The sequence below is a fragment of the Galeopterus variegatus genome, unplaced genomic scaffold, assembly GCF_000696425.1.
Source record: "Galeopterus variegatus unplaced genomic scaffold, G_variegatus-3.0.2 Scaffold3068, whole genome shotgun sequence".
In the NCBI taxonomy this organism is placed as follows: Eukaryota; Metazoa; Chordata; class Mammalia; order Dermoptera; family Cynocephalidae; genus Galeopterus; species Galeopterus variegatus.
In genome coordinates, this window is record NW_007729179.1 from 228,860 (window position 1) to 254,499 (window position 25,640).

General features: G+C 51.6%; 2 protein-coding genes across 6 annotated transcripts; one reads left to right on the plus strand and one right to left on the minus strand.

Moving 5' to 3' along the window:
* Positions 1 to 1,072: 1,072 nt before the first annotated feature.
* On the plus strand, positions 1,073 to 22,461 carry LOC103599718 (cyclin-dependent kinase 11B). Of its 5 annotated transcripts, none has more exons than XM_008583871.1 (20): positions 1,073 to 1,159; positions 1,761 to 1,884; positions 2,945 to 3,060; positions 5,005 to 5,132; positions 5,942 to 6,080; positions 12,923 to 13,059; positions 16,251 to 16,373; positions 16,786 to 16,881; positions 16,963 to 17,121; positions 17,363 to 17,428; positions 17,941 to 18,116; positions 18,455 to 18,545; positions 19,872 to 19,993; positions 20,219 to 20,324; positions 20,710 to 20,831; positions 20,932 to 21,039; positions 21,123 to 21,239; positions 21,456 to 21,604; positions 21,917 to 22,106; positions 22,186 to 22,461. In XM_008583871.1, exons 2-20 carry the CDS (start codon positions 1,774 to 1,776, stop codon positions 22,276 to 22,278), a joined length of 2,349 nt encoding a protein of 782 aa, XP_008582093.1. In that variant the 5' UTR covers positions 1,073 to 1,159; positions 1,761 to 1,773; the 3' UTR covers positions 22,279 to 22,461. The 5 variants fall into 5 exon arrangements, with proteins under 5 accessions (XP_008582093.1, XP_008582095.1, XP_008582096.1 ...); XM_008583873.1 differs by having other exon boundaries at positions 1,074 to 1,159; positions 17,947 to 18,116; XM_008583874.1 differs by having other exon boundaries at positions 1,083 to 1,159; positions 5,005 to 5,102.
* Positions 22,462 to 23,524: 1,063 nt separating this feature from the next.
* On the minus strand, positions 23,525 to 25,413 carry MMP23B (matrix metallopeptidase 23B; the record flags this gene model as incomplete). The annotated part of the gene is made up of 7 exons (XM_008583879.1): positions 23,525 to 23,756; positions 23,842 to 23,968; positions 24,080 to 24,190; positions 24,256 to 24,420; positions 24,824 to 24,991; positions 25,063 to 25,202; positions 25,274 to 25,413. Coding segments are annotated over 7 exons (1,026 nt in total), but the record flags the coding sequence as incomplete, so codon positions are not given.
* Positions 25,414 to 25,640: the final 227 nt, after the last annotated feature.

The window sequence follows — 25,640 nt, forward strand, 5'->3', positions numbered from 1 at the left end:
GTGCCCAAGGTCCGCTTCAGTCGTTTGGCCTTGATCATTTCTCAAAACCCTACAAATCTCAAAGAAAGAACGTTAGCTTTGCAAAGTATTAATTAGCTTCTCGGCCTTGTTTTCCTACTTAGCAAGCGAGATAAGAAAGTGGGGATTGGAAGCAAGAGTGGAGAGAAAAAAAACTGAAAAACTGTCCTTTTTTTTTTTTTTTCCTTTTTGTCTTTTTTCGTGTCCGGCAACGGATTGCAACCCTCAGTGTCCCGCCCGTACCGGACCAGGACCGGCAACGGGATCGCAACCCTCGGTGCTGCGCCCGCCCCTCGCTCAGCCAGTGAGCGGGAACCGGTCTCCACATGGGATCCGAACCCTCGGCGGGAGCGCCGCCACGCTCTCAAGCGGCGCACTGTAGCAGTGCGCCACCGGGCCGGCCCCCAAAAACTGTCCTTTTAAAAATCCTCCCCCGCCCTGCAGCGCAGGCAGCTTTAGGTCCCAACATGGCTTCGGTCCTGCTCACTCCAACGTTTCTTAGCGCCCAACTGGCTTCACGTTTGCTGCAGAGCGTAGGCCGTGAGCGCCCTGCTGAAGTGTCAACAGACCACGGGCCGAGAGCTCCCGAGAGCTCCCGCAGCTGGGCAGAGGCGGCTCCAGAGGGAAGGACTGAGGGAAGCGGGAGCGGAACCAAGCGGGGACCGGCCTGCCTGGGGCTCCGGCTATGACCCTGTCTCCTGACCTCTCGGGGGGTCAGTCTTGGTGACTTGGCCCTTTATCGTGAGAGACTCCACGCGGCTTTGGTCTCCCAGGCCCGTGTGGGAGCCCCGGCCAAGACCACGGGCTCCCGTAGCAGCAGGCGGGCGGACAAGCTCCCTCCCCTCGAAAGACGGCGGGCTCATGCCCGGGATGTCGGAAAAGGACAGCGGAGCGAGCGGCCCGCGAAGCCGGAAGTGTCGCGGGGGGTACCTCCCCCCGCTGAGTCCCAGACCGGAAGCTGTCTGGCCTTACATCATCAGCACGCGCCGAAGCAGGAAGGGGCGAGCCCTGGTCCGACACCGCCCGGCTTGTGCGTCATCAGCCTGTGCGGACGCAGGAAGTAACGACGCTCCTGGAGCGCGCCGGGCGCTGTTTCTTCTCAGGCTCCGGGAGCGGCGGCGGCGGCGGGGACGGCGCAGGGGTGAGTGGACGGCGCGGGGCCGGGGGCGAGCGACTTCCCTCTCGGCAGCGCAGTGTCGCGCGCAACTTCGGGGGCAGGAGGCGGCCGGGCCGAGCCTCGGGTTTACATGACCCAACCCAGCAGCCACGAGCCCGCGCCGGGGCAGGTCCGTGTGGGCGCGCGCACCTTCTCGGAGCCGGTGGCACCTCAGGCCTCTCCTGTCGCCCGTGACGGAGGACAGCTCTCCCGTGGGCCAGTGGCTTCACTTAGCCCTAAAGGTCTCTAATAAGTTCTTTTGACGGCGAAGAACTGTGCTTGATGAGTGCCAGACACCGAGTGAGGCGCTTTTGCGTGGGCGGCCTTCTTCGTCCCCCAGTAGTACTGGTTCGGGGGTGCTGGTACTCCCGCTTTAAACTGAGGTGAAGTGAGCTGCCCAGGACCGTACAATAATGACAAAAAAGAGATTTGATTCCAAGCAGGCGCTTTTCAGAGTTCAGCCCTGGTAACGAGTGGTTAGTTCTGAGGTGCTCAAATGACCAGGCCTGAGGGTTCAGAGACAACAGAGCATCAAACCCTAGCTTGCTGTGTTCTCATGTAGCTTGAAATGTGTTTGTTTTTGCAGCGTTTTAACTCAAATGGGTGATGAAAAGGACTCTTGGAAGGTGAAAACTTTAGATGAAATTCTTCAGGAAAAGAAACGAAGGAAGGAACAAGAGGAGAAAGCAGAGATAAAACGCTTAAAAAATGTAAGCCTTGTTTTTTAAGTAAGTGGTTTTCTTAAAGGAGATTTAATTTCTTTGCCCTCATTTTTTCATTAGAACAACGCTTCTTCGGTGAAGTTCTTTTGTACTTCCAAATGTCCCAGGTGAGCCCAAAATCTATTCTAAAAATTAACAAAAACATTTAAATTCTCTGTTTACATTGCAGGCAGATCAATAACACACTAAAGCTGTATCTAGAACATATCTACATGGAGAATAAAATATTTTTAATCTAAAATCATTAGTACAATTGGACTAATTTTTCTGATTTCATAATTAGTGTGTTCATAGTGTCATTTCCAAGAGTTTTTAATAGAGTGGGAACTTGCCTTGAAATTAGTTCCAGTGTTTTTTGCTTTCTTCATCTGCATAACATGCGCAGAAAAGCTTTTTAGTGATTTGATAAGAGGCACTGGTAGAAATACCTCTTCTGATAAGATTAGTGAGAGATCATTTTGAGGTATTTGTGCGTCCTATATGAGGTGTTGCAATGTATTTGGTGTGTAAAATATGCCTTACTGTTCAATTTTGGCCCATATAAGCAACTTATATACATGGCAGAGAGCCTAATGTCCCTTGTCATATATGCTGGTTTTAAATTTGTAGTTTCAGGTTTTGGGTTACAGAGAGTTATAATTTTGTCTTTTTTTTTTTTTTTTTTTTTTTTTTTACTGACCGGTAACGGGATCGCAACCCTCAGTGTCGCGCCCGTACCGGGGACCGGCAACGGGATCGCAACCCTCAGTGTTGTGCCCGCACCGCGCTCAGCCAGTGAACAGGAACCGGTCTCCACATGGATCCGAACCCTCGGCGGGAGCGCCGCCGCAATCCCAAGCGGCGCACTCTCCAGTGCGCCACCGGGCTGGCCCCAGAGAGTTATAATTTTAATGTCATAGAATTTGAGTAAAAGATTTTAATATTATTATATTAGTCCATTCAAAGTGTACATGAAAGTTTGATTTTGAATGTTGGCAAGGTTTGATTATCATTAAAAATACATTTATCTATAAGGAAACTGAATAACTTTTTTCTCCTTGCTATTTAGTCTGATGACCGGGATTCCAAACGGGATTCCCTTGAAGAGGGAGAGCTGAGAGATCACCGCATGGAGATCACCATAAGGAACTCGCCGTATAGAAGAGAAGACTCCATGGAAGACAGGTGAGAGAAAGCAGAAGAAGGGGAGGAGCGAGTGGGGAGACGACTGGGCACTACTCTACACTGCTGTGGTCCTGGCTGGTCTTTCTTAGTGTTGCTTTGAAAAAGTTTGTGTTGTGACTTTAGGTTTATTTCATGTCTTGGTCCATTTTGTGCTGCTATAACAGGATACCTGAGACTGGGTAATTTATCAAGAATGGATTCATTTCTTACAGTTTTGGGGGCTGGGAAGTCCAGGGACAAGGGGGAGGGCGGGAGGATGGGGGAGAGAGGGGGAGAGGACTGGCCATTAGCTCAGGTGGTTAGAGTGAGATGTTGTAACACCAAGGTCAAGGCCTTACTGGCCAGCTGCCAAAAAACAAAACAAACAGGAAAAATTTAATCATCTCTTAACTGTCCCACCTCTCAACTGTTGCATTTGGGCATTAAGTTTCCAGCACATGAACTCTGGGGGACACATGCAGACATATTCCTTTCTTAGGAATTTTTCAGTCAAGCCAGCACCATTTACATAATACATTTAAATGTTTGCTATATGTTACAATGGTTAATAAAATTGCTGTCTAAAATTTTGCTTAAATAAACCAAAGTAGAACGCTGGTTGATAGCTGAGGGGGCCACTTATCAGAATTGATCACTTCAAGGCCTGTATGCTCTGTTGTTTCTTCCTGTGCCACGATAGCTCCTTATTTGTTTCCTTCATATACCCACCATCAGATAACTAAAGGAAACACCACCAGAAATTAAGGTACAATGGTTATCCTGAGAAACCTAGGATATGAATTTTCCCAGAGTTTTGGTCACATAGAATCAGTTGAAGATACTGTTAAATGACCTTGGGGATCATTAAGGTTGATAAAGTTGCAGGACATTTTTTAACACCTTTATGAGGAATAAATGACATGAAGTGAACTGCCCACATTTAAAGTGTACATTTTTACATGCCCATGAAACCACCACAGTCAGGATAGTGAGCCTCTAGAAAAACAGGCCCTTGACACCCTTGCGATGTCACACAGAAGTCACCGGGTGGTACCTGAGCATCTGTAGGTTGTACCCTTCGGTACCAGATAACTTTTTCTTTTTCTCTATAAGAAAGACTAAGTACTCCATACTGCACAATAACTCCTCCTGGGATTTTAGCTATGTTTTATTTTCAAAACCAGGTCCAGTGAGCTTTCTGAATAGCTAGCTGGTGTAGCTACAGAGAAACCAGCTTCCTTCAGAGAGCAGTGCTTTTGGCGGAGAAGAAGAAGTCCTTTCATACTTGAACATTTTCTGATTGCTTATTTATTGTATTCTGGCATATGGTGTAAGTACACAGAAGCCATCTCCTCAGATGGCAGCTTTTAAAAGATTGTTTTTTTTTTTCTCTCAACACCATGATTCCTTTAACAACATATTTCCAGCATTCCCAGGTAGGCCAAGGTGTCCTACAGAAAAGCCTTGGGTTAGACTTACAAGGGCCTGGCTGGTGTTCCCAGAAGGGAGGGCAGAGCCGGCCCAGCTGGCCTGGGAGAAAGCTGACTTGGCTGGTGAGGTACAGAGAAGGCAGCTTTTCTGCATGCTTATTCCGTGAATGCTTGCCCTCAGCAGAAAGTGACTTTCAGGATCTCTTTTTGGAGGTTTATTTATGTCTGGTTCTCAATTCTACCAGTTAAATGAAGATCTAAATAAAATGCTGAAGACAATGAGCCTGCCCCTCACTCCCGAAAGTGGCCTCAGACAGGCATTTTTGTTCCACACACCACATAGACTTCTCACATTTTTCATCTGAACCTTCAGATGGCACAAGTTTCAAAATTAATGTAATTTTTTCAGTGATGGTTTGGGTCCCACTTTACTTTGTCCTGAATCCTGCATTTTTCTGGGTTGGAGAAATTTCATATACCCTGATGCTCCTTACCCGTTTCTCAAGCATGGTGTGGTGCTTTTGTCTTATTTCAGAGGAGAGGAAGATGATTCTTTGGCTATCAAACCACCCCAGCAAATGTCTCGGAAAGAAAAAGCTCATCACAGGAAAGACGAGAAGAGAAAAGAGAAACGTAGGCATCGTAGCCATTCAGCAGAAGGGGGTACAGAAGTGTTTGTTTTCTTTTATATGATATTCAGATGTGGCTTGTTTTTTATTTCATAATCTGCTGCCTTCTCCAGAGCACAGCTGAAAGAGAAGAGAAATAAAATTTTAGCTAAAGGCATAAATTTATTGTAGATCATTTGGAATAGCTGTTTCATTTTTCTTTTGGTGTTTTTTGGTGTTTTGCTTATGGTGTTTTCCATTGTATTCTTCTGGAGTAGTTCGCTTACCTATAACATTGCCTTAATTCAACAAGTATGGGGGGGAACGCCAAAAAATAGGTGTTCGGCTGGGTTCAAGTAAGGGCTTTGGCTTGATTAGAGGTTTGATCTCATGCCAGTGTTCAAGAAGTTCTTAGGGATATTGGGAAAAGTGGACCTTGGGATTGATTTAAATCTCATTGTTATAAATGCCATTGATTAATTAACATGATCTTATAACATGATGTGGAAACCCCCTAAAGGGAGCAAAGCTGCATTCTGTATTTTTTATCAATGTTTTTTTTTTATGAAACTAATGTATTCTAATTGTAGTTTATTCAGTATAAAAAATTAATAAAGGAGAGCATGAAAATTATAGTTCTATTCTCTATTCAGCAGTAACCACATTGTTTTTCTTTTTTTATAATTGGAAGCTTACTACATAGAGTTTTATACCTTCACGGCTTTTTATTAAACATAAAATTATGATTGTTTTCTCAAGTCATTATTTAAATATTTCTTCTCTTCTTGACTTAAATTAATTTGTTTTTAAGGTAAGTTCTTGGAAGTTAAGTTTCTTTATATGACACTGTTTATTTCTCATTAGGGAAGCATGCTAGAGTGAAAGAAAAAGAAAGAGAACACGAACGGCGGAAACGGCACCGGGAAGAACAGGATAAAGCTCGCCGGGAGTGGGAAAGACAAAAGAGGAGGGAGTTGGCAAGAGAACATTCCAGGAGAGAGAGGTGAGGGGGCTTGGTTAGTTAAGGAGCTGTAGTGGAAGCTTGTGGTGTTCATTGTCCTATCCAGGTAATGCCAGAACAAGGATTTGGCAATAAGAAGCAGATTTGGTGCAGAGTTGGCATATGGACACAGAAACATGGCACAGTGAACGTTGGGGGGCTAACCAAAAGAACTGTCCCCAAGGAAGTGAGTGTTCACTGCACCTGGGAGATGGAAAGGGATAATTAATGTCGGCTTCCTCTCGGTGAAGGCTGGTGGGGAGGTCATCAGGAGCCAAACCGAGCAGGGTCCCAACTCGCACAGAGACCCACTGTCACCATGAGGTGGGTCACAAGGAAGAGTATTTCAGGAGGTCCAAGATAGGAACTCGGGCATGGGGAAATGAAGGTTTTGGCTAGACATGTGATAGGGGATGTGGAAAGGAAGCTACAGTGGGGAGAAGTGATCCCCTCGGAGCTGTTAGCTGGTTGCAGGGAGGACAGGAGCTATCGATGCCTCTGGCCTTGACCAGCAGGATGTAGAGAAGAAGCTCCCTCTGCAAGGAAGGTGATGTCTTTACGTGTGCTCAGTAGTATTGTTTTCAAGCCCTAGTAAAGAGTGGAGTCATCTCAAAGAAAGCCAAGTCCACATCTATAAACTCTTTTTTTTTCTTTAAAAGATGGCCAGTAAGGGGATCTTAACCCTTAACTTGGTGTTGTCAGCACCACGCTCTCCTAGGTGAGCTAACGGGCCATCCCTATGTAGGGATCCAAACCCGTGGCCTTGGTGTTATCAGCGCCACACTCTCCCAAGTGAGCCACAGGCCGGCCCCCACGTCTATAAATTCTGTCATGGGATCAGTACTCAAGCAAGGTTGGTGGCGTGGGGTGATTCATCATGTATTTATTTAACAGGTATTTATTGAGTACATGCTCTGTATCAAGCTCTGTTCTGGGTGGTCTAGGCCAGGAAGACCAAGGAAATGGATTGCTTAGGGTTCTCTGGATTACATCAGAAATAGACTCTGGTTCTGCCGAACAAACAAACAAAAAAAGAAAAAGAAGAAGAAGAAAGGAGATCCTAAAAGCCTTGAAATAGTCTGGGAGCTGGGATACCGGACTCCTGGCATTAGTGTCCAAGTGCTTCTTTGTAAGCTTTGATTGCCAGGAGAGAGCATCTGTTTAGCCTGAGGTCTGTTCTCTGTGGCCCAGAAAAGGGTTCGTAAGCTAGGTGTGAGTGCTAGGGCCACCTCTGTGCATTGAGGTCATGTCCAGAGAAAGCCTGGGAGCTGGGCTGCTGCAGGGGAGGGAGGAGCCTGAAGGGGAAGTGTCACCTCTCGCAGAGTGACAGAGACACAAAAGATGACTCAGAGCAATGAGAAGCCTGAAGGGACTGCACCCAGGGAAAACTCCTTCAAGAGAGGAAGAGCCCAGGCACAGCCCCGAGTCGGGTTTTGTTTTAGTTTTTATTGTAAAGACAAAGTTACAGAAGAAACGCGGGTAGTTAATCAATCATAGTGAAAACATAAACGAACTGGCTACATGATGATCTTCATTAAAGTGGGTGTAACTTAAAATAGTTCAAGCAATTTATGATCAAAAGGAGTTACGGAACTAAGCCATGTGATGTACAAAAGGAAACAATGAGATGATCACTGTAGTAGCGCGTAGCTCTCCAAGAAACTCAGAGAAACAGCTGAAGTGAGATGTGGAACGTCCCCCAAGCACTAACCAGCAGAATATCCTTGAAAATTTTAGCTCACGTGCTTTCCCAGCATTTAGGTTTAGCTGCAGCAGGGGCAACTGCCCCCAGAGCAGTCACTTTGTTGTGTTTCAAATTCTCTTATGTACATCAAAATCTTTAGTCCTGTGAAAGTCTTTTGGTTTTTTTCTAATCTTAGTATTTCTACATGTTTTTCTAAAGGGTTGGGTTTTGACTTTGGTCCTTCTACGCTACAGGCTAGACTGAGCACTTTGGTCCTTCTATGCTATAGGCTTTGGCCCTATGAAATACATGTGTTTTATTTCTATCTCATTAATGTCAACATCTTCCACAGGGAAGGGCGGATGGTGTTGGCCATTCCCAGCAGCCAGGTTGACCATACAGCATGTAAGGAAAGGGTGTGAGAGGAGTGTTGATTCTCATTGACGTGGAAGGCTGTGGGAGATGCTGAGGCCTAGAGGTCAAGGTGTGAGACCAGTGTGGGCAAGCAAAGCTCTCAGAGTGTCCAAATTCCTCTTAGTGTGTGAGATGTCCATGTTTGCAACACCCTTTGCTGGACATTGAGTGTGCCTTGTCCAGCGAGGGGGCATGGGATAGAAGTAAAGGTTGGTAGACTAAATGTGGGCTTCCATGTTGATGTCTTGGAAGGTGAAGGCAGGCAGAGGAGCAAGAGGCATGTGTTGGGCAGGCTGCTGGCTAGGGCCCAGTACGACTGTGCCGGGCCTCTCCCCAAGAAGCAGCTATAAGGCTGGACAAAACTGACCAACCAAACACAGCTGCGCTCTGGAAACTGACCAGTGGATAATCTGGGGAGCATTTAGGCTTGAAAAACTGCTTAACTGTGGGTAAGAACAGTAGGAATCTGGCCGTTTAGCCCAGGAGCAGCAGCATTGGTGGGAGTGATGCTCCCAGAGGAGGGCAGGAAGGGAAGGCTGAGGGCTCTGCCAGCACGAGGTTGCAGTTGTGGTTGGCGACAAACAACTTCTGGCCCAAGATGTGCAGCAGAGAGTGGAGAGAGCACAGGCCACCATATGCAGATCCAGCAGAGGAAGCTTTGCTGGCTCAAGGTGTTTGAGCCCAGTCTCTTTCCAGTACTGGCTAATCGCTAAGCTGTGCAGATGCAGTGCTGACCCCTGGGAAGCTAAGCTTGAAGATAAAAGTAAGCACATAGGGGAAAACCACAGTGGCCATACCCTGTGAGGGAGACAGACTACCGATGTAGACCAGACAGGTCATTGAACACACTGCAACAGCTGAGAGGGAAGATTAGAGTCCAGAGTTGCCATAATCTGTTACCTAAAATACTCAGTTTTCAACAAAAATTCTGAGACATACAAACAAATAAGAAAATGTGACCCGTATTGAGAAAGGAAAGCATCAGTAGAAACCGTGTTTGATTTTGATTTCTTGAAAGATTTTTTAAAAATAAAGAAAATGCCACTGAGTGTTCCTGATATTGGGTTTACTGAGGACTTGAAAACAAGGAACTTGAAGACGGAGCAGTAGAAATTATCTAAGAACAGAAGGATAAAAGAAGAAATATGAACAGAGCCTAAAAGGCTTGTGGGACGACATCCCTGGTACAACATGCACGTGATGGGGGTCCTAGGAGAGGAGAGAAAGAGAAGCAGAAAGATATGTTTTTAAATAATGGCTGAAAACTTCTCAAGTTTGTTTTTCTTTTAAATTTATTTATATATACAAAAAGCTCGATGAATCTCAAGTAGGATGGATACAAAGTCACATCACAGTCAGAGACTCTCCCAGATAAACAAAAACTGTGGAATTCACTAGCAAGACCTGCCCTGCCTCAGAAGAAATACCAGAGGAAGAGCTCTAGGCTGAGTGGAGATGACACCAGATGGTAATTCGAATCCACAGGAAGCAAAGATAAGCCGTGGAGATGGTAAATGCATAAGTTAAGTTAAAAGAGTCTATAAATATGTTTTTTCTGACATCTTAACTTTTACAAGACATACAATTGTACAGATAATTCTAACACTATATTGTCATGTAATATACAACATGGATACATTGCACAAAGGAGAAGGGAGGGGATGGAGCCTTATTACAACAAAGGTTCTACATTTTACAGAATTAAGTTACTAGTCATCTAAGATGCATATTTTGATCCCTAGAGCAAGCACTAAGAAAATAACTTTATAAAAAATAAAAATGACAGTAATTAAAATGGTACACTGAATGGGGCTGGTCGGTGAGCTCCCTTGGGAGAGCACAGTGCTGGAGACACCAAGGTCAAGGGTTCAGATCCCTTGTACCAACCAATGCAAAAAAAAAAGCCATGACATGGTGTACTAAATGCATATGCATTACAAACAAATAAAAATACGGCGGGGGAGGGGGGAGCTAGAGAAAACAGCAAAAACCCCAAAAGTAAATGTAGTCATATCCCTAATTATATTAAATGTGAAATGGTCTGCACTGTCTGCAAGGACTGTCTATACCCCATGGAAAATGATAGATTGACAGAACGAGATACAGCTATATGCTGTCTATAAAAGGTACAACTTAGATTCAAAGACAACTGGTTACAAGTAAAAGAACAGGTAAACAGCCATACAAACAGCATCCATAAGAGAGCCTGAGCGGCTGTGCTATTATCCAGCAAAAAAGGAAATGTTAGAACAAAAAAGATTTTGAAATAACCAAGAGGCCAGTGCAGCAGGATGGTGAAGAGGTTAGCAACACACATACCTGACAACAGAGCACAAAGGTGCACGAAGCAAACAAAGCTAGAAGAGGGAGGAACAGATGTTTCAGATGGAGAATTCACCCACTGTGGGCTGAAATTTCAGTACTGTGCTCTGGTTGTCCATAGACCAGCTAGCAAAAATCAGCAAAGGTACAGAAAATCTGGAAAGTACTATCAATCAGCTCGGTCTGACTGACATATAAATACAACCAACACTCCACCTGTAGCTGCAGGATGTACATTCTTTTCAACAGCACACAATATTTTCCAAGATAGATCACATGCAAGACCATATAAAAAGTCTCAAAAGAATTGAAGTGGTACAAAGTATGCCTTTGTACCGCAAAATAGTTAAGTTAGAAATCAGTGATAGAGAGCTAGCTGATCAGCTCAGTGGTCAGAGTGTGGTGCTGATAACACCAAGGTCCGGGGTTCCTTCCCTGTACCAGCCATCCAAGAAAAAAAAATTTGTTTAATTAAAAAATTAATAGTAGAAATCTGTGAAAATCTGCAAATGTTAGGAAATTTAACAACATATTTCTGAGTGACCTATGGCTCAAAGGAATAATTACAAGGAAAAATAGAAAATATTTTGAACAAAATGAAAACAATGTCAAAATTTAGGGGGGCAGCTACAGCAGTGCTAGAGTAAAACATATGGCTTTAAGCACCTGTATCAGAAAAAGAAGTTGTCAGATCAATAACCCCGGCTTTTACGTGGAGAAACTAGAAAAAGAAAAGCAAACTTAACCCAAAGCAAGCAGAAATGTCCAGAAGCTCCAAAGCAGACAAAAACCAGCTGAGTGGTGGGGGGTGGGTATAGGGATGGGGACAGACTGCCGATGGGCCTGAGGTTTGTGCTGGGTGTTTTAAAACTGGCTCATGGTGACAGTTGTACATTGTAAATTTATTTTTTTTATTTTTATTTTTTTTGTCTTTTGTCTTTTTTCCGTGTCCGGCAACGGATCGCAACCCTCAGTGTTGCCCCCATACCGGACCGGGGACTGGCAACGGGATCGCAAGCCTCGGCGTTGCCCCCGCGCCTCGCTCAGCCAGTGAGCGGGAGCCGGTCCGTATGTGGGATCCGAACCCTCGGACGGGAGCGCCGCCGCGCTTCCCAAGCGGCGCACTATCCAGTGCGCCACCGGGCCGGCCCACATTGTAAATTTATTAAGAATTATTCAAGGGCTGAATTTTATATGTCAGCTGTACCACAGCTTTTATTTTGAAATGGTTTCGGACTCAGGAATTTGCAGAGTAGTTCCTAGGACCCTGGCACCCTTCATCCCACCTCTTCCAGCGGGGACATCTGATGTAGGTCAACTGGAGTACAGTACCGTTGCCTAGACTGTGGGCCTCGTTCTGTTTGATCATTTCTCTGCGTGTATAATGATACATTTTTTAAAAACATATTAGCTTTAGGGCCGGCCCCGTGGCGCACTCGGGAGAGTGCAGCGCTGGGAGCGCAGCGATGCTCCCACTGCAGGTTCGGATCCTATATAGGAATGGCCGGTGTGTTCACTGGCTGAGCGCGGTGCGGGCGACACCAAGCCAAGGGTTGCGATCCCCTTACCGGTCACGAAAAAGACAAAAAAAAAAAACCCCCCAAAAACATATTAGCTTTCTAGGTTGTATTTGCACTTTATAGGAACATGAAAACTTAAGAAGCTCCGACTGATCAATTTTAGCTGTTTCGCCACTTTGTGTTACAGCCAACACACACTGCCTGGTCACTGGTGCTTCCTGTAGTCCCTGTGCCTGTCCACACTCCTCCTCCCTTCCCATATGCTCGCCTCCATAGGTGGGAAATGGCGAGGTCCGTCTGCCGGACAGTCCATTGAGGAGGGGTCAGCACAGGGGCCTCAGGGCCTGAGTCTTTCCCACAGGCTCTCCTGCCCTCGTTTGTAGCTTATGCAAGTTTATCTCATGATCAGTTTGGATTTAAATGGGATTCTCATATGTACCTGGGTAAATTCTTGATGTGGTTCAGTAGAGCACTTGAGCGGAAGTGTGCTAGGACCAGTGGCTTGTCTGTCTCTCCAGGTGGTGTCTTGTCCCGCCAGCACTGCACCTTCTGCTGTGACGTGCTAGGAGCAGGGCTCTGAGAATGTGTGTTTCTTTTTTTTTTTTTTTTTTTTTTTTTTTTTGTGACTGGTAAGGGGATCGCAACCCTTGGCTTAGTGTTGTCCGCACCGCGCTCAGCCAGCGACCGCACCGGCCATCCCTACATAGGATCCGAACCCACAGCAGGAGCGCCGCTGCACTCCGAGCACTGCACTCTCCCGAGTGCGCCACGGGGTCGGCCCGGAATGTGTGTGTTTCTATCTTCTACTTTTAAAAAGCCCTTTATGGGTTTAACAAATAAAAAAGGCAGTTTATAAATTGGAGCAGAAAGCAGGGGGTAGAAAAGCTGGCACGTGCTGCTTTCAGGGACCGCCTCGAGCAGCTGGAAAGGAAGCGGGAGCGGGAGCGCAAGATGCGGGAGCAGCAGAAGGAGCAGCGGGAGCAGAAGGAGCGCGAGCGGCGCGCCGAGGAGCGGCGCAAGGAGCGCGAGGCCCGCAGGGAAGGTACTGGGGTGGCTGGTGGCACCGTAGCTAGCGCAGGGCTGACGGCCGCCGTGGCTCCTGCCTAAGCTCACACCTGCCAGGAGCTGAGCTGAGCCTTGGGCCTGACACCCTGAGAGGCAGAGCAAAGGAAGGGGGACAATAGAGCTGGGGCAAGGCCGCTTGTGGGCTCGGTCTGTTGAGCAGCACCTAGGGCTGTGTGCCAGGCTGGCTCCTTGCAGAGATGCTGGTGTCGAGGGCACCTGCCGCCCGCTGGTACTCAGGCATGTGTTGTGAGAGGTGGGTGTTTGGCTTGTGGGCTTTCTTTGCCCCTTCCTTTTGCTTTTCCAATTTTAAAATATAGTTATAAAATACATATAGCACAATATTTACTGTCTTAACTGTCTTTTTTTTTTTTTTTTTCCTTTTTGTCTTTTTTACTGACCGGTAATGGGATTGCAACCCTCAGTGTTGTGCCCGCACCGTGCTCAGCCAGTGAGCGGGAACCGGTCTCCACATGGGATCCGAACCCTCAGCGGGAGCGCCGCTGCACTCCCAAGCGGTGCACTCTCCAGTGCGCCACCAGGCCGGCCCTTAACTGTCTTTTTAAAGTACTAAGTACACACATTGTTGTGTGCCCATGACCACCCTCCATCTCGATAACTCTCTTCATCTTGCAAAACTAAGTCTGTCCCCATTAAACAAGCCCTGCCCTTTCCGCCACTGCTGGCACCACCACGTGATCTCCCTGCCCTCGGTTCTTGCATGGTAGGATCATGCAGTCTTCGTCTTCTGAGAATGGCTTTATTCCACCAGCACAAAGTCCTCAGGGTCTGTCCTGGTTGCAGTGTGTTTCAGAACGTCCGTCTTTTTGAAAACTGGCTCGTCAGGAGGGCCTGGCTTCTGTCCTGCTGTGTGCCTTGTCCTTCATTCCCTACATCACTGTATTTTGTGTTCAGTTGATTTTTTGTAGTGAAACGTTCACATTCCTTTCTCCTTTCCTTCTGTGTGTGTTGTATGTCTGTTTTTGTTGTGTTTACCGTGGGGATTATGTTTAACGTTCTAAGGTTATAATGTACTAATGGGAATTTTTACCAGCTCGCCTTCAATAGCACAGAAACTCTGCTCCTTTAGTGGCTCCCTGCCCACCCCTTTCAGTTGTTGATGTCACCAAGTTACATCTTTGTACATTGTGTGTCCATAAATATAAACTGGTAACTTAAAATGCATTTGCCTATTAAATTATGTAGAAAACAAAACCTGGAGTGACAAACCGTTGTCACAGTAGCGCTAACTTTTGTTATGTATTGGTCTCTTAAGTTAGAAAATAAAAAGTGAAGTTACAAACTGTGGTCATAGGAACGCTGGCGCTTGCAATTGGCCATGGACTTGCCTTTCCTGAGATCTCTGTTTCTTCACGCGGCTTTGAGTGGCTGTCCCCTGTGCCTTCGCTGACCCTGTAGGACTCCCTCGAGCGTTCCCTGCAGGGCCAGTCCAGTGGTAATGAACTCCCTCAGCTTTTGTTTATCTGGGAATGTCTTCAATTCTCCCTCACTTGAAGGACAGTTTGCCAGATCAAGGGTTTTTGGTTGACGGGTTTTTTTCTTTTAGCACTTTGAATGTATCATTCTTTTGGCCTCCAAGTTGCTTTTGGTTTTTGTGGCAGCTGGTACAGGGGTCGAACCCTGGCCCTTGGTGTTATCAGCACCGTGCACTAACCCACTGAGCTAACTGGCCGGCCGTGGCCTCCAAAGCGTCTGATGAGAAATCTGCTGGTGATCGGTCCTTGCATGTGACAAGTTGCTGCTCTCGCTGCTTTTTTTTTTTTTTTGGTCTTTTTCGTGACCGGTAAGGGGATTGCAACCCTTGGTGTGGTGTCGCCTGCACCACGCTCAGCCAGTGAGCGCACCGGCCATCCCTATAGGATCCGAACCCGCGGCGGGAGCGTCGCTGCGCTCCCAGCGCTGCACTGTCCCGAGTGCGCCACAGGGTCGCCCCGCTCTCTCTGCTTTTGAGACTCTTCTCTCTTTAGGCAGCTGGATTGTAATGCATCTCTATGGGGGTCTCTGAGTTCGTCCTACTTGGAGTTCTTCAGGCCTCTTGAACGTTTACTTCATCACTTTTGGGAAGTTTTTAGGAATTATTTCAGTTACTTGTCTCTGCCCTTTTTTCTCTTCCACTCCCTGGAGGCCCACACGTTAGGCTGGTCCATCTGGTGCTGTCCCAGGGGTCCCACAGACTCTGCTCACTTTTTCTTGAACCTTTTCTTTCTGTTTCACAGTAATTTCCATTTTCCTGTCTTCAAGTTTACTGATTTTTTTTCCTTCTGCCTTTGAATCCCTCTAGTGAACTTTTTATTTCAATTATTGTACTTTTCAGCTCTTGATTTTCTTTCTGGTTTCTCTTTAGGTTTTCTCCCTCTTCGTTGATATTTCCTGTTTGTTCATACACCGTTTTCTTGACTTTCTCCACATCCTCCTGTAGTTCTTTGCTGTTTTTTTCCCAATGGTGATTCCATTGGTGCGTTTAGTTCCTTGAGCATCTTTAAGATAGCTGTTTTCAAGTCTGTCTAGGAGATATGCCGTCAGGTCTTTTTCAGGAACAGTTTCTGTTGGTTTATTTTCTCCCTTTGAATGGGACATACTTTCCTGTTTCTTTGTATGTCTTGTGATTTTTGTTGAAAATCAGTGATTTGAATCTAATAATGTGGACATCTGGAAATTAGATCCTCCCCTCCTCCAGGGCTTGCTGTATTCCTGTTGTCGTGTTGAGTGCTGGTGGCTGTCTCTGCCGAGTGTCACCCTGAGGTGTCAACTCAGGGTCTTCTCAGGTGTTTTCTGAGCCTGCACCATTCCCTGGGCATGTGCAGTCACTTTCTAATTTTCCAGGTGCTTTTGGATGTCCTTGTCCTTGAGTGTCTGGCTCCCAGAAGGGGAAAAGATAAAAACAAAGGGGCTCAAAAGGCACTGGTGAAATCCCCTAGAATTCGCTATAACTATAGGGGAGGGGCAGCCATGGCTGCTGCCTCTGTGACCAGAAGCAGCAGCTAGTTCACAGGTCCCAGCTGTGTGGAAGACAGGCTCCTCTGTCCACCCTGGGCCCAGCAGCTGTGTGCACGCTTTCTGGGAGCATGTATATAGCACTGCCTCGGGTGGGACCTTGTTGGAAGGATTGTGCTGCCAGCATGTCTCTGCTCTGTCCTGTGTGTGCACCAGTTTCTGCTCATCACCGGACGATAAGAGAGGACTACAGTGACAAAGTGAAAGCGAGCCACTGGAGTCGCAGCCCACTGCGGCCACCGCGGGAGCGGCTAGAGCTGGGGGACAGCCGGAAGCCAGGTGAGGCCAGGCCAGCGCGTGCTTGGAGGCCAGTGTGGCCTGAGTCTTTCCTGGGGGATTTTTGAGCATAAAAATTTGCTTCTTTAACAATTTATAAAATTAATTTAAGGAAAGCCCAGCTGAGTAGTTTCTTTTTCACAGTAAGATGATATGCTGGTCACAGGATTCCTGTGAGATGAGAGGGACTGCCAGCATGTGCGTGCAGTCAGGTCACATGTTTATCAGCTGAGACACTTGCAACCGGTCCTTTCGGGAGTTGTTCTTCCAGTTAGATGTGCATGGATGAGCTGATTATCACACAAAGTGAAGTTACTCGTTATGTAAAAGATGCCATCTTGAATTTTCAGATGGCATCATCTTGTTTATTCAAAAACATTTTCCCAAATTTTCCTCTGATGGTTTGTTTCATAAGTGAAAGAAGAGAAAATGGAGGAAAGAGACCTGCTGTCCGACCTACAGGACGTCAGCGACAGCGAGAGGAAAACCACTTCAGCCGAGTCCTCCTCAGGTATCTGAGCCCCCTGGCCCGGGCCTGACTGCTCTGCCAGGGGCAGCTGAGCTTACCTTCACCTCTGCTTGCTTCCTACAGCGGAATCGGCATCAGGTTCTGAGGAGGAAGAGGAGGAGGAGGAGGAGGAGGAAGAGGAAGAAGAGGAGGGGAGCTCCAGCGAGGAGTCAGAGGAGGAGGAGGAAGAGGAAGGGGAGGAGACGGGCAGCAACTCGGAGGCGGCGTCGGAGCAGTCCGCGGGTGTGTGCACGTGGGAGCCCCGTGTGCCGTAGGGAGTTTAGAAACTATGGAAAAGCAATTTGAAGTTTAATTTAAGAACATTTCAAAATTCAAAAGGCCTTGTTACTGGGACCCGTGTGAGACCCAAATTGACTGTTTAGAGCACTTCTTGCTGAAGCCGCCCTTATATGCTGCTTGTGGCTGTTCCCAGACCAGTGCTCCGCCCGACGTGGACCTGAGCAGGTGCCCGTTTCTTTTGCAGAGGAAGTGAGTGAGGAAGAAATGACTGACGATGAAGAGGGAGAAGATGAAAACCACGTCCTGGTTGGTAAGAGGCCTCCCAAGCCCGGCAGAGCTGTGGTGTGGCCGTGCGTGGCTCCTGGTGGTGTCCAAGAGCTGAGGCCACGTGGTGGCCCTTTGCAGTCTGTGCCCACAGGGCCAACATTACTTACGAAAGAGCAGTTCTGAGTGGCATCTTCTGAGCTCACGCTGTGAACTGGATGCCGAAGGAGGATAAGGTGGATGGTAGTTCCCAGGTCTGACCAGGACCTGTCACTAGAGGCAGAGGCCTGGCACAGCCTGGAGCAGGCAGTGAGGCTGTGTCCTCAGGGCCTGGTGGGTGTGGGGCCTCAGCATGCCCACGCTGCAGCATACCCCTGTGATTTCCTTGGAGATGAGCACCTGGCTCAGGCTGTGTCTCAGCCCAGCCTTCTGGGAGCCACAGACCTTGGTGCCAGCACCTTGTGTGAGGCGGTGTCCTGCGTGCATGCGGCCTCTCACCAGACCAGGAGGGGTTGAGTGGCTTGCTCCTGGTCCCATAATCAGGTTCAACTTTTAAAGTTCCAGAGTCACGGTTCGACCGAGATTCCGGGGAGAGTGAAGAAGGGGAGGAAGAAGGGGGCGAGGGGACCCCGCAGAGCAGCGCCCTCACCGAGGGGGAGTGTGTGCCTGACTCCCCAGCCTTGTCACCCATCGAGCTCAAGCAGGAGCTGCCCAAGTACCTGCCGGCCCTGCAGGTCAGGCCCTTCCCCCACCCCCACCCCAGGGCAGGCTCTCCACTTCGGTAATTGTGAACAGGGCAGGTGGCTGAGAGCAGAGCCTGGTACCCTGTCATTGCTATCTGTCACCTGAGGCACTGCCCAGCCTACCTGTGTAGTGAGGGTCAGGCCGAGCCTGTCCTCAGAGTTACACTCATACAATGGGCAAGGGATGCACCTGCTTCGAAAGGGACAGTTGGAAGGGCTTTTGTTGACACTGGTGACACATGGCCTCAGAAGGAAACAGACATGTGCACACTCGGTGCCCTCCGAGTGTGTTCTCAGGCTGCTGAGCCTCCTGCCGCTGCTTCCCCCAGGGCTGCCGAAGCGTAGAGGAGTTCCAGTGCCTGAACAGGATCGAAGAAGGCACCTATGGGGTGGTCTACAGAGCAAAGGACAAGAAAACAGGTGGGCAGAGGCAGAGGGCAGTCCCTCAGAGAGAAGGGGAGATGGGGGCAGGGACTGGGTGGCCCAGAGAGCCTGACCTGGTTATCAGGACCAGCTCTGGCCTTTCCTCAGACAGGAACAAGTTCCTCCTGAGGAGCAGTGGTCAGCAGGCTGCGCCCTGGGGCTGTGAAAGCCCAGCCTTGGAACGTTTCCTGTGCACAGGGAGGGACATTAGGGAGCTGACCATGGCAGGGCCAACAAGCCGGAAGCTTGGGTCAGAGCCACAGCAGCCTGGCCTGGGCTCTGGGCCACTGTGCCCTGTGCCTCCGTCCTGCGCAGCTTCTGCACAAGGTTTTTGAACTTGGAGCTACATCCACATGGCCCCCTCGGATTTTTGGAATTGTCCTTGCCCTGCAATTACCCTGGGTGCCATGCCTTGGGCCACACCATACCTTGCCGGCACCAGATTGTGACTTGTAGGTGATGCACCCTGAGCAGCTGTTTAGAGGTTGGACCCTTCAGCGCCTCCAGAAGTCAGCCTGACCCCAGGGCCTGTTGCTCACTTGGGATGGCAGGCACCATACTCCACGGTGATGGGACGGGAGTATGGGACTGTGTGTGCTGGAACTCCCCGCTGCGGAGAGCTCTGTGGTTGGCAGGCATGTGGTTCTGACTCATGCTGTGCCCTGTGTACGTCCCCACAGCATCAGTCCTGAGCGAGGCACCTGAGCAGGCCTTGGAGCCGTGGACTCCCCACCCAGTGCGCAAGGCTGGTTTTGTTGGGAAGTCCCCTGAGCTGCCGGCAGTGTTTCTGGCGTGCTGAGGTAGAGGTGCAATGTGCAAACTTGTGATCACAGTAGGCGATATGAGGAGCCTTCAGAAGGTTCGTGGGACGATTTGTATTATCCTTTAGTTCCATTTTCTTTTTTTTTTTTTTAAAGATGACCAGTAAGGGGATCTTAACCCTTGACTTGGTGTTGTCAGCACCACACTCAGCCAGTGAGCTAACCGGCCATCCCTATATAGGATCCGAACCCGGGGCCTTGGTGTTATCAGCACTGCACTCTCCCGAGTGAGCCACGGGCCGGCCCTCTTTAGTTCCATTTTCCACGAGCTTTTGGAATTGCGCTTGTGTAGGTGAATGGGAGAAGGCGCTTTCAGCTTCCACAGGACCACAGGTTGGGGCTTCTCTTCCTGGTGCTGATTCGTGCTGTCAGTGAACACTGACTCACTGTGGACTGACACGTGCTCTGTCAGCAAAAAGCAAGTCCCAGTTAAACCTGTCAAGTCGTTGACGTGCTCGCGTGGGGGCTTTCTGAGCACCTGACCCACACCTCGGTCTTACAGATGAGATTGTGGCTCTGAAGCGGCTGAAGATGGAGAAAGAGAAGGAAGGTTTCCCCATCACGTCCCTGAGGGAGATCAACACGATCCTCAAGGCCCAGCACCCCAACATCGTCACTGTCAGAGTGAGGACCGTCCCCGCATTCGACGCACTACGTCCGGGGCAGGGTGGGGGAGCCCGTCCCCGGGAGGCTACACGTGAGCCTCCAAAAATGTCCTCATAGGTCCTTACTGTCATACAGTGACTCTGCCCTGGATTTCAGGTTTCCTGGGAAAGCCGCTGGCTGCAGGGGTGGGCGCGGGGTCCCTGAGGACAGGCCCAGCACCCAGACCTGCAGCCTGTTCCCTAGGAAATTGTCGTGGGCAGCAACATGGACAAGATCTACATCGTGATGAACTACGTGGAGCACGACCTCAAGAGCCTGATGGAGACCATGAAGCAGCCCTTCCTGCCAGGTACCGCTGCAGCCCACACCCTCCAGGCCACGGGCCGCCAGAGCTCTTTTGTTGTGTGGATACCCCTCAGGTTACTCATTAGACGTCAGCGTGGCACCGTGCCCTCTGACCACGTCCCTGGGGGGGCTCTTCGAGCAAACGCAGGAGCAATGTCCTTGCAGTGATCCCAGGACACTCGCCGCAGTGGCCTCAATGTGTGCAAGGCCCACCCTGGGCTGGAAGCATTCCTAGGATAAGTGTTTCCAGGATAAATGTTCCCAAGGAGCCTCTGGTTGTTACTGGTGCAAGTAATAACCCTCGAGGGACCCAGATCCTGTGTCGGGGGCTTTGAGGGCTGCCTGAGGGGAGGGAACCTGCATGTGATGCTGTCACTGTCCCATCCCAGGGGAGGTGAAGACCCTGATGATCCAGCTGCTACGTGGGGTGAAGCACCTGCACGACAATTGGATCCTGCACCGAGACCTCAAGACGTCCAACCTGCTGCTGAGCCACGCCGGCATCCTCAAGGTGAGCCCCACCTGCAGGTGCCCCAACCTGGCCACAGCCATGGGGCTCCCGGCCACAGCCATGGGGCTCCTACCTACAGCCTATCCCTCTGTTCTTGCAGGTGGGTGACTTTGGCCTGGCGCGGGAGTATGGATCCCCTCTGAAGGCCTACACCCCGGTTGTGGTGACCCTGTGGTACCGTGCCCCAGAGCTGCTGCTTGGTGCCAAGGTGAGTCCTAAGGGTCTGGGAGCCTCCCCTGCCCCCACAACAGCCCCCAATGGCCCCCTGAGCTGTGTCTCCTGGACTCTCAGGAGTACTCCACGGCCGTCGACATGTGGTCGGTGGGCTGCATCTTTGGAGAGCTGCTGACTCAGAAACCTCTGTTCCCCGGGAAGTCAGAAATCGACCAGATCAACAAAGTGTTTAAGGTGGGTTTGGGGCCAGAGCCGTGACAGTCTCTCCATGGACATGAGGCTCCTTCCTACAGGCGTCCTGCTGGGGTTGCACAGGTACTGCGAGCAATGGGGCAAGGTGCCTGTGTGTGTGTGTGTGTGTGTGTGTCTGACTGAGGGCCCCTGTGTGGCCTCTTCGTGGCCTATCCTGATAACAGTGACATGGCCATTGTAAACATCCTTGTCTTTTAGGACTTGGGGACCCCCAGTGAGAAAATCTGGCCTGGCTACAGTGACCTGCCTGCGGTCAAGAAGATGACCTTCAGCGAGTACCCCTATAACAACCTGCGCAAGCGCTTTGGGGCCTTGCTCTCAGACCAGGGCTTTGACCTCATGAACAAGTAGGTCCATGTGCTGCTTGGTGGGGTGGGTGTCACCATCTCTGCAGCCACAGCAGCTCCTGGTCCCAGATCTGCCTGCCAGCTTGCTCCCTTCTAGAACTGTCTGGTGCCTGGCACCCCGTACCTTGAGCTGTGCCCACTCACACCCCATCCTTAGGGGACCATGACAGCTCAGTGGGGCACATGGGCACCTCTCTGGGCCTGTCACCCTCCGCTTTGGTCTGGTTCCAGTGTGGCTGACCGGCCCAGCAAGCACAGGCTCAGCTCCGGGCCCCGCGGCAGCCCCACACCAGACTCCCTTGTCCTTCTCAGGTTCCTGACCTATTTCCCTGGGAGGAGGATCAATGCAGAAGACGGCCTCAAGCACGAGTACTTCCGCGAGACCCCCCTCCCCATTGACCCTTCCATGTTCCCCACGTGGCCCGCCAAGAGTGAGCAGCAGAGGGTGAAGCGGGGCACGAGCCCGCGGCCCCCCGAGGGAGGCCTGGGCTACAGCCAGCTGGTAAGGGGCCAGGGCTGGGGGGATCCCATGGGTGGGGCTGGTTGGGGGGCGTCTTCACAGTGCCCAACTCGCTTCACAGGGCGACGATGACCTGAAGGAGACTGGCTTCCATCTCACCACCACCAACCAGGGGGCCTCGGCCGCAGGCCCTGGCTTCAGCCTCAAGTTCTGAGGGTGGGAGCCAACCCCTCCAGACCAGGGCCTGCCCCCAGCACTGCCGCAGCTGCCGAGGCTGTGCTGCCAGGGGACACCCCCGTCCTGGAGTTCCTCATCTTATTTGGTTTTCCACATTCTGTTTTTATATTATTTTTGTTTGTAAATTTGTAGAATTAAATCACATTTTCTTTGTTCTGCAGGAAAAGACTTTAGATATATCCAACTTGCTCATTGAGAGCAAGCGACAATTGTAGGTGCCTGGTGTGGACAGCATAGACGCGCGTGCAGACACACATGCAGATGCATTGACATGCAGGCATGCACACACACGTACACTCAGATACATGACACACACACGTGCACAGAGGCAGGCCATGATTTGGAAGAGAGCTGGGAAGGAGTGGGTGTCGGGTCTATTTTTCAGTCTTTGGGGCAGGAGATTTCCTGTTTCTGCATCAGAACGAGTGAGGCCTCCCCGCCCTTCGGGGTGTCCAGACCAGCCCCATCCACACAGGCCTCAGCCCCAGGACCGCCCTCAACACGGTTGTGTGGATGGCCTCGCCGCAGCAGGCTTATACATAAGGCCATTACATGTTTAAAATGTAGTAAGATACTCCTCGAGGAAAGCACTGGTGTGACTTTTCAGTGGGCTGGCCCCAGGCTGGGTCCCGCGGGCACTCCTAGGAGGGAGCCAGAGGCCAGCCAGCTCTGGAGGAAGAGGATGAGGGTGGAGACCACGTGGCCTCTGATCCGAGGTGGGCCAGGCTCTTCCTGGCCCAGCAGGGGGTCAGCCTCAGGCAGCAGGGGGCACTCACTGCCACCCCGGGGCCTCCCCCTCTGCCCAAGCTGGTCCCCAGCCCCCTGTACCTGCTACTGCTGTACCTCACCAGCCCCCGTTCACAGGCCTCATGGGAGGCTGATGCCCAGTGCCCCACCCTGCCAGGACCAGCCCCAGAAACTGCTTCACCCATCCCTGAGCAGCTCCTACCCAGGGATCCCGCTTCTCTGTGTGGCTCACACGTGGCAATGCTGCTGGCTCTTGGGCCTCCGTTTACTCCACTGTTCCCAGAGGTTTTCTTGGCAAATCCCTTCTTGCCCTATCAGCTGTGTCCTCATGCCAGCGAACTGGGGCATTAGCAGGTGTCCTGGCCCCAAAACCCCACATCCAGGGGGACAGAGGCTGGGTGGGGCTCTCCGCCCCACCTGCTGCAGGCCCAGATTGGCCACCTATCCTGCCACCCTCCCAAGAAGGCGCAGACGCATTGGACAGAAAGTACTTTATCACAGGGACTCCCAGCCCAGCAGGGCACTGGGCAGGCTCAGCTCCGCACACGGACACGCCAGGAGTAGGTGGTGAGCACGTGCTGGTGCCGGCGCACCACACACGTGTAGGTGCCCTCGTTGATGGCGTTTGCGATGATGCTCAGGTGTGCCTCACCCAGGGCCAGGTAGCCGGGATAAGAGAACTCCAGGGGCTCCTGGTCCTTGTACCAGCTGTGGGGGGAGGGGAGACTCCTGCGGGTAAGGACCACATTCCGCAGCCCAGGACATGCCCGCCCAGCACTGACTGGTCACTCACTACACTTTGCCTTTCTTGTGGAGGATCTTCTGGCCACAGCGGAAGGTCACGTTCCTGCCCTCGGGCACCAGCCTGGTTTTAGTCCTGGGGGGCGGTGGGGTGGTGGCCACTGTGGGGAAGGGGAATTCTGCTCGAGGCAGAGAAAAGTGCCACCACATCAGTGCCCCTGTCACCCACACCACAGCCAAGACTGGGAGACCCAGGCCCAAGCAGTCCCCAGCCCCGCCCCAGGCGTCACCGTAGCAGAAATCGCAGCTGCTCGGGCACAGCCTCTTCATGAGCCTCCGGCGGGTGTCGCAGAAGCCCCTCTGCGCCCAGGACGCGCAGACAAACAGACGATCCAGGCAGCCTGTGGGGAGGCACCTGGCTCAGGGCCCGTCTGGAGCGCCCGCCCGCCCACCCGGGGGTACTCACCGTAGAGCCGGTGCAGCCCCCACAGCTCGTCCTGCGACAGCGCCTTCCAGCCCCGCAGCGTGGCGTTGAGATGCATGAGCGCCCGGCCGTGCTGTGAGTGCATCAGGCCCAGCGCGTGGCCGATCTCGTGGGCCGCCACGTGCACCAAGTCCGTGAGCCACACGCCTACAGGCCCCGCGGGTCAGCACCTCGGAGCCCCCGGCCCAGCCCCTCCGCCCGCCCGCAGGCCTGCGCCCCGAGGCCCAGCAACATCGGCTGCAGCGCTGGGCGCCCACAGCCACAGCCGCGGTAAGATAAGAATGTCCCGGGCCCGAGCCTGGGCGGTGAGCTCTGCACCCAGGAATGCGGCTCCGGCGGCCTCTCCAGCGGCGTGGGGGTGGGGGAGCCTCAGGGCCGCTGACACCCAGGCCCGCGGGCGCCCGCAGCCTCCCGTCCCCTGCCTGCCTGACCCCAGACAGCAGCCACCGGCCCCCCCAAGGCCCTCCTGCCGTCTGCCCCAAAGCCATCCCGCGGCGGCGCACCGCGGTGCTGAGCACGCGGGCCCCACCGGGGCATGGTGGCGGGTCACCTTTCTTCCAGCTGTAGCGCGTGGGGCCCAGGATCCAGTACTCGCTGTCATCGAAGTGGATGCCGCCGTGCGGGGGGAAGAAGGCGTGGGCCAGCTCGCCGGTGGGGCCGTCGAAGCAGTGGTGCAGCGGGGACGCCAGGCAGTCCGTGTGGTTGGCCGGGTAGAAGCCTGCGGGGAGCCCGGGGCTCAGACAGGGCCTCGAGGCCGGGGAGGGGGGGGGACAGGGCCGCGGCGCCCACCTATCCGGAGGTCGCTGGGCTGCTCGCGGGCCACCTCGCGAAAGCTGAAGGGGGACACGTCGCTCCACATGCGGAAGGCGGCAGCCAGGCCCCGCCGGGTCTCCCGGGGACTCAGCAGGTTCCGAGGGAAGGACAGGATCCTGGGGAAGGGTCACAGTCAGGTGGCAGCCGGGCCGCCCGCTCCCCTTCCCCCTCCGGGGCCACATCGCACCTGTAGGTCAGGTTGAAGTGGTCCCAGCGCAGCCGGCCTGGGGTCAGTGTGTAGCGGCGTCTGCGGGGCGCCAAAGCGGGCAGTGGGCTCGGGACCCGGGTGCTGGGGGTCCCTGAGGGGTCCGGCGCAGCGACGTCCCCCTTCAAAGGAAAGTGCACGTGCGGAAGCGGTAGGGACAGTCCCCAAGCCCAAAACCCGGTGTGGGGAGTGGGCTGGAAGGAAAGGGGGGTGGGGCGCAGAGGGGCGGGAGGGGAGGGGAGAGGACGTCCCCGCTTCGGTCGCTGTTTTTCAGTTTCCGCCCTGAACGTGGGTTACTTGACTGCGAGGGAAGATTCCTAAGACAGGCCGGGGGGAGTGGGCGGAGCCG

Excerpts from the sequence above, each read along its gene's own strand:
- LOC103599718 (XM_008583871.1), top strand. The coding sequence starts at position 1,774 with ATGGGTGATGAAAAGGACTCTTGGAAGGTGAAAACTTTAGATGAAATT. Across the intron at positions 16,882-16,962 it reads TTCAGCCGAGTCCTCCTCAG|CGGAATCGGCATCAGGTTCT; the intron begins GTATCTGAGCCC and ends TGCTTCCTACAG. Across the intron at positions 21,040-21,122 it reads AGCTGCTGCTTGGTGCCAAG|GAGTACTCCACGGCCGTCGA; the intron begins GTGAGTCCTAAG and ends CTGGACTCTCAG.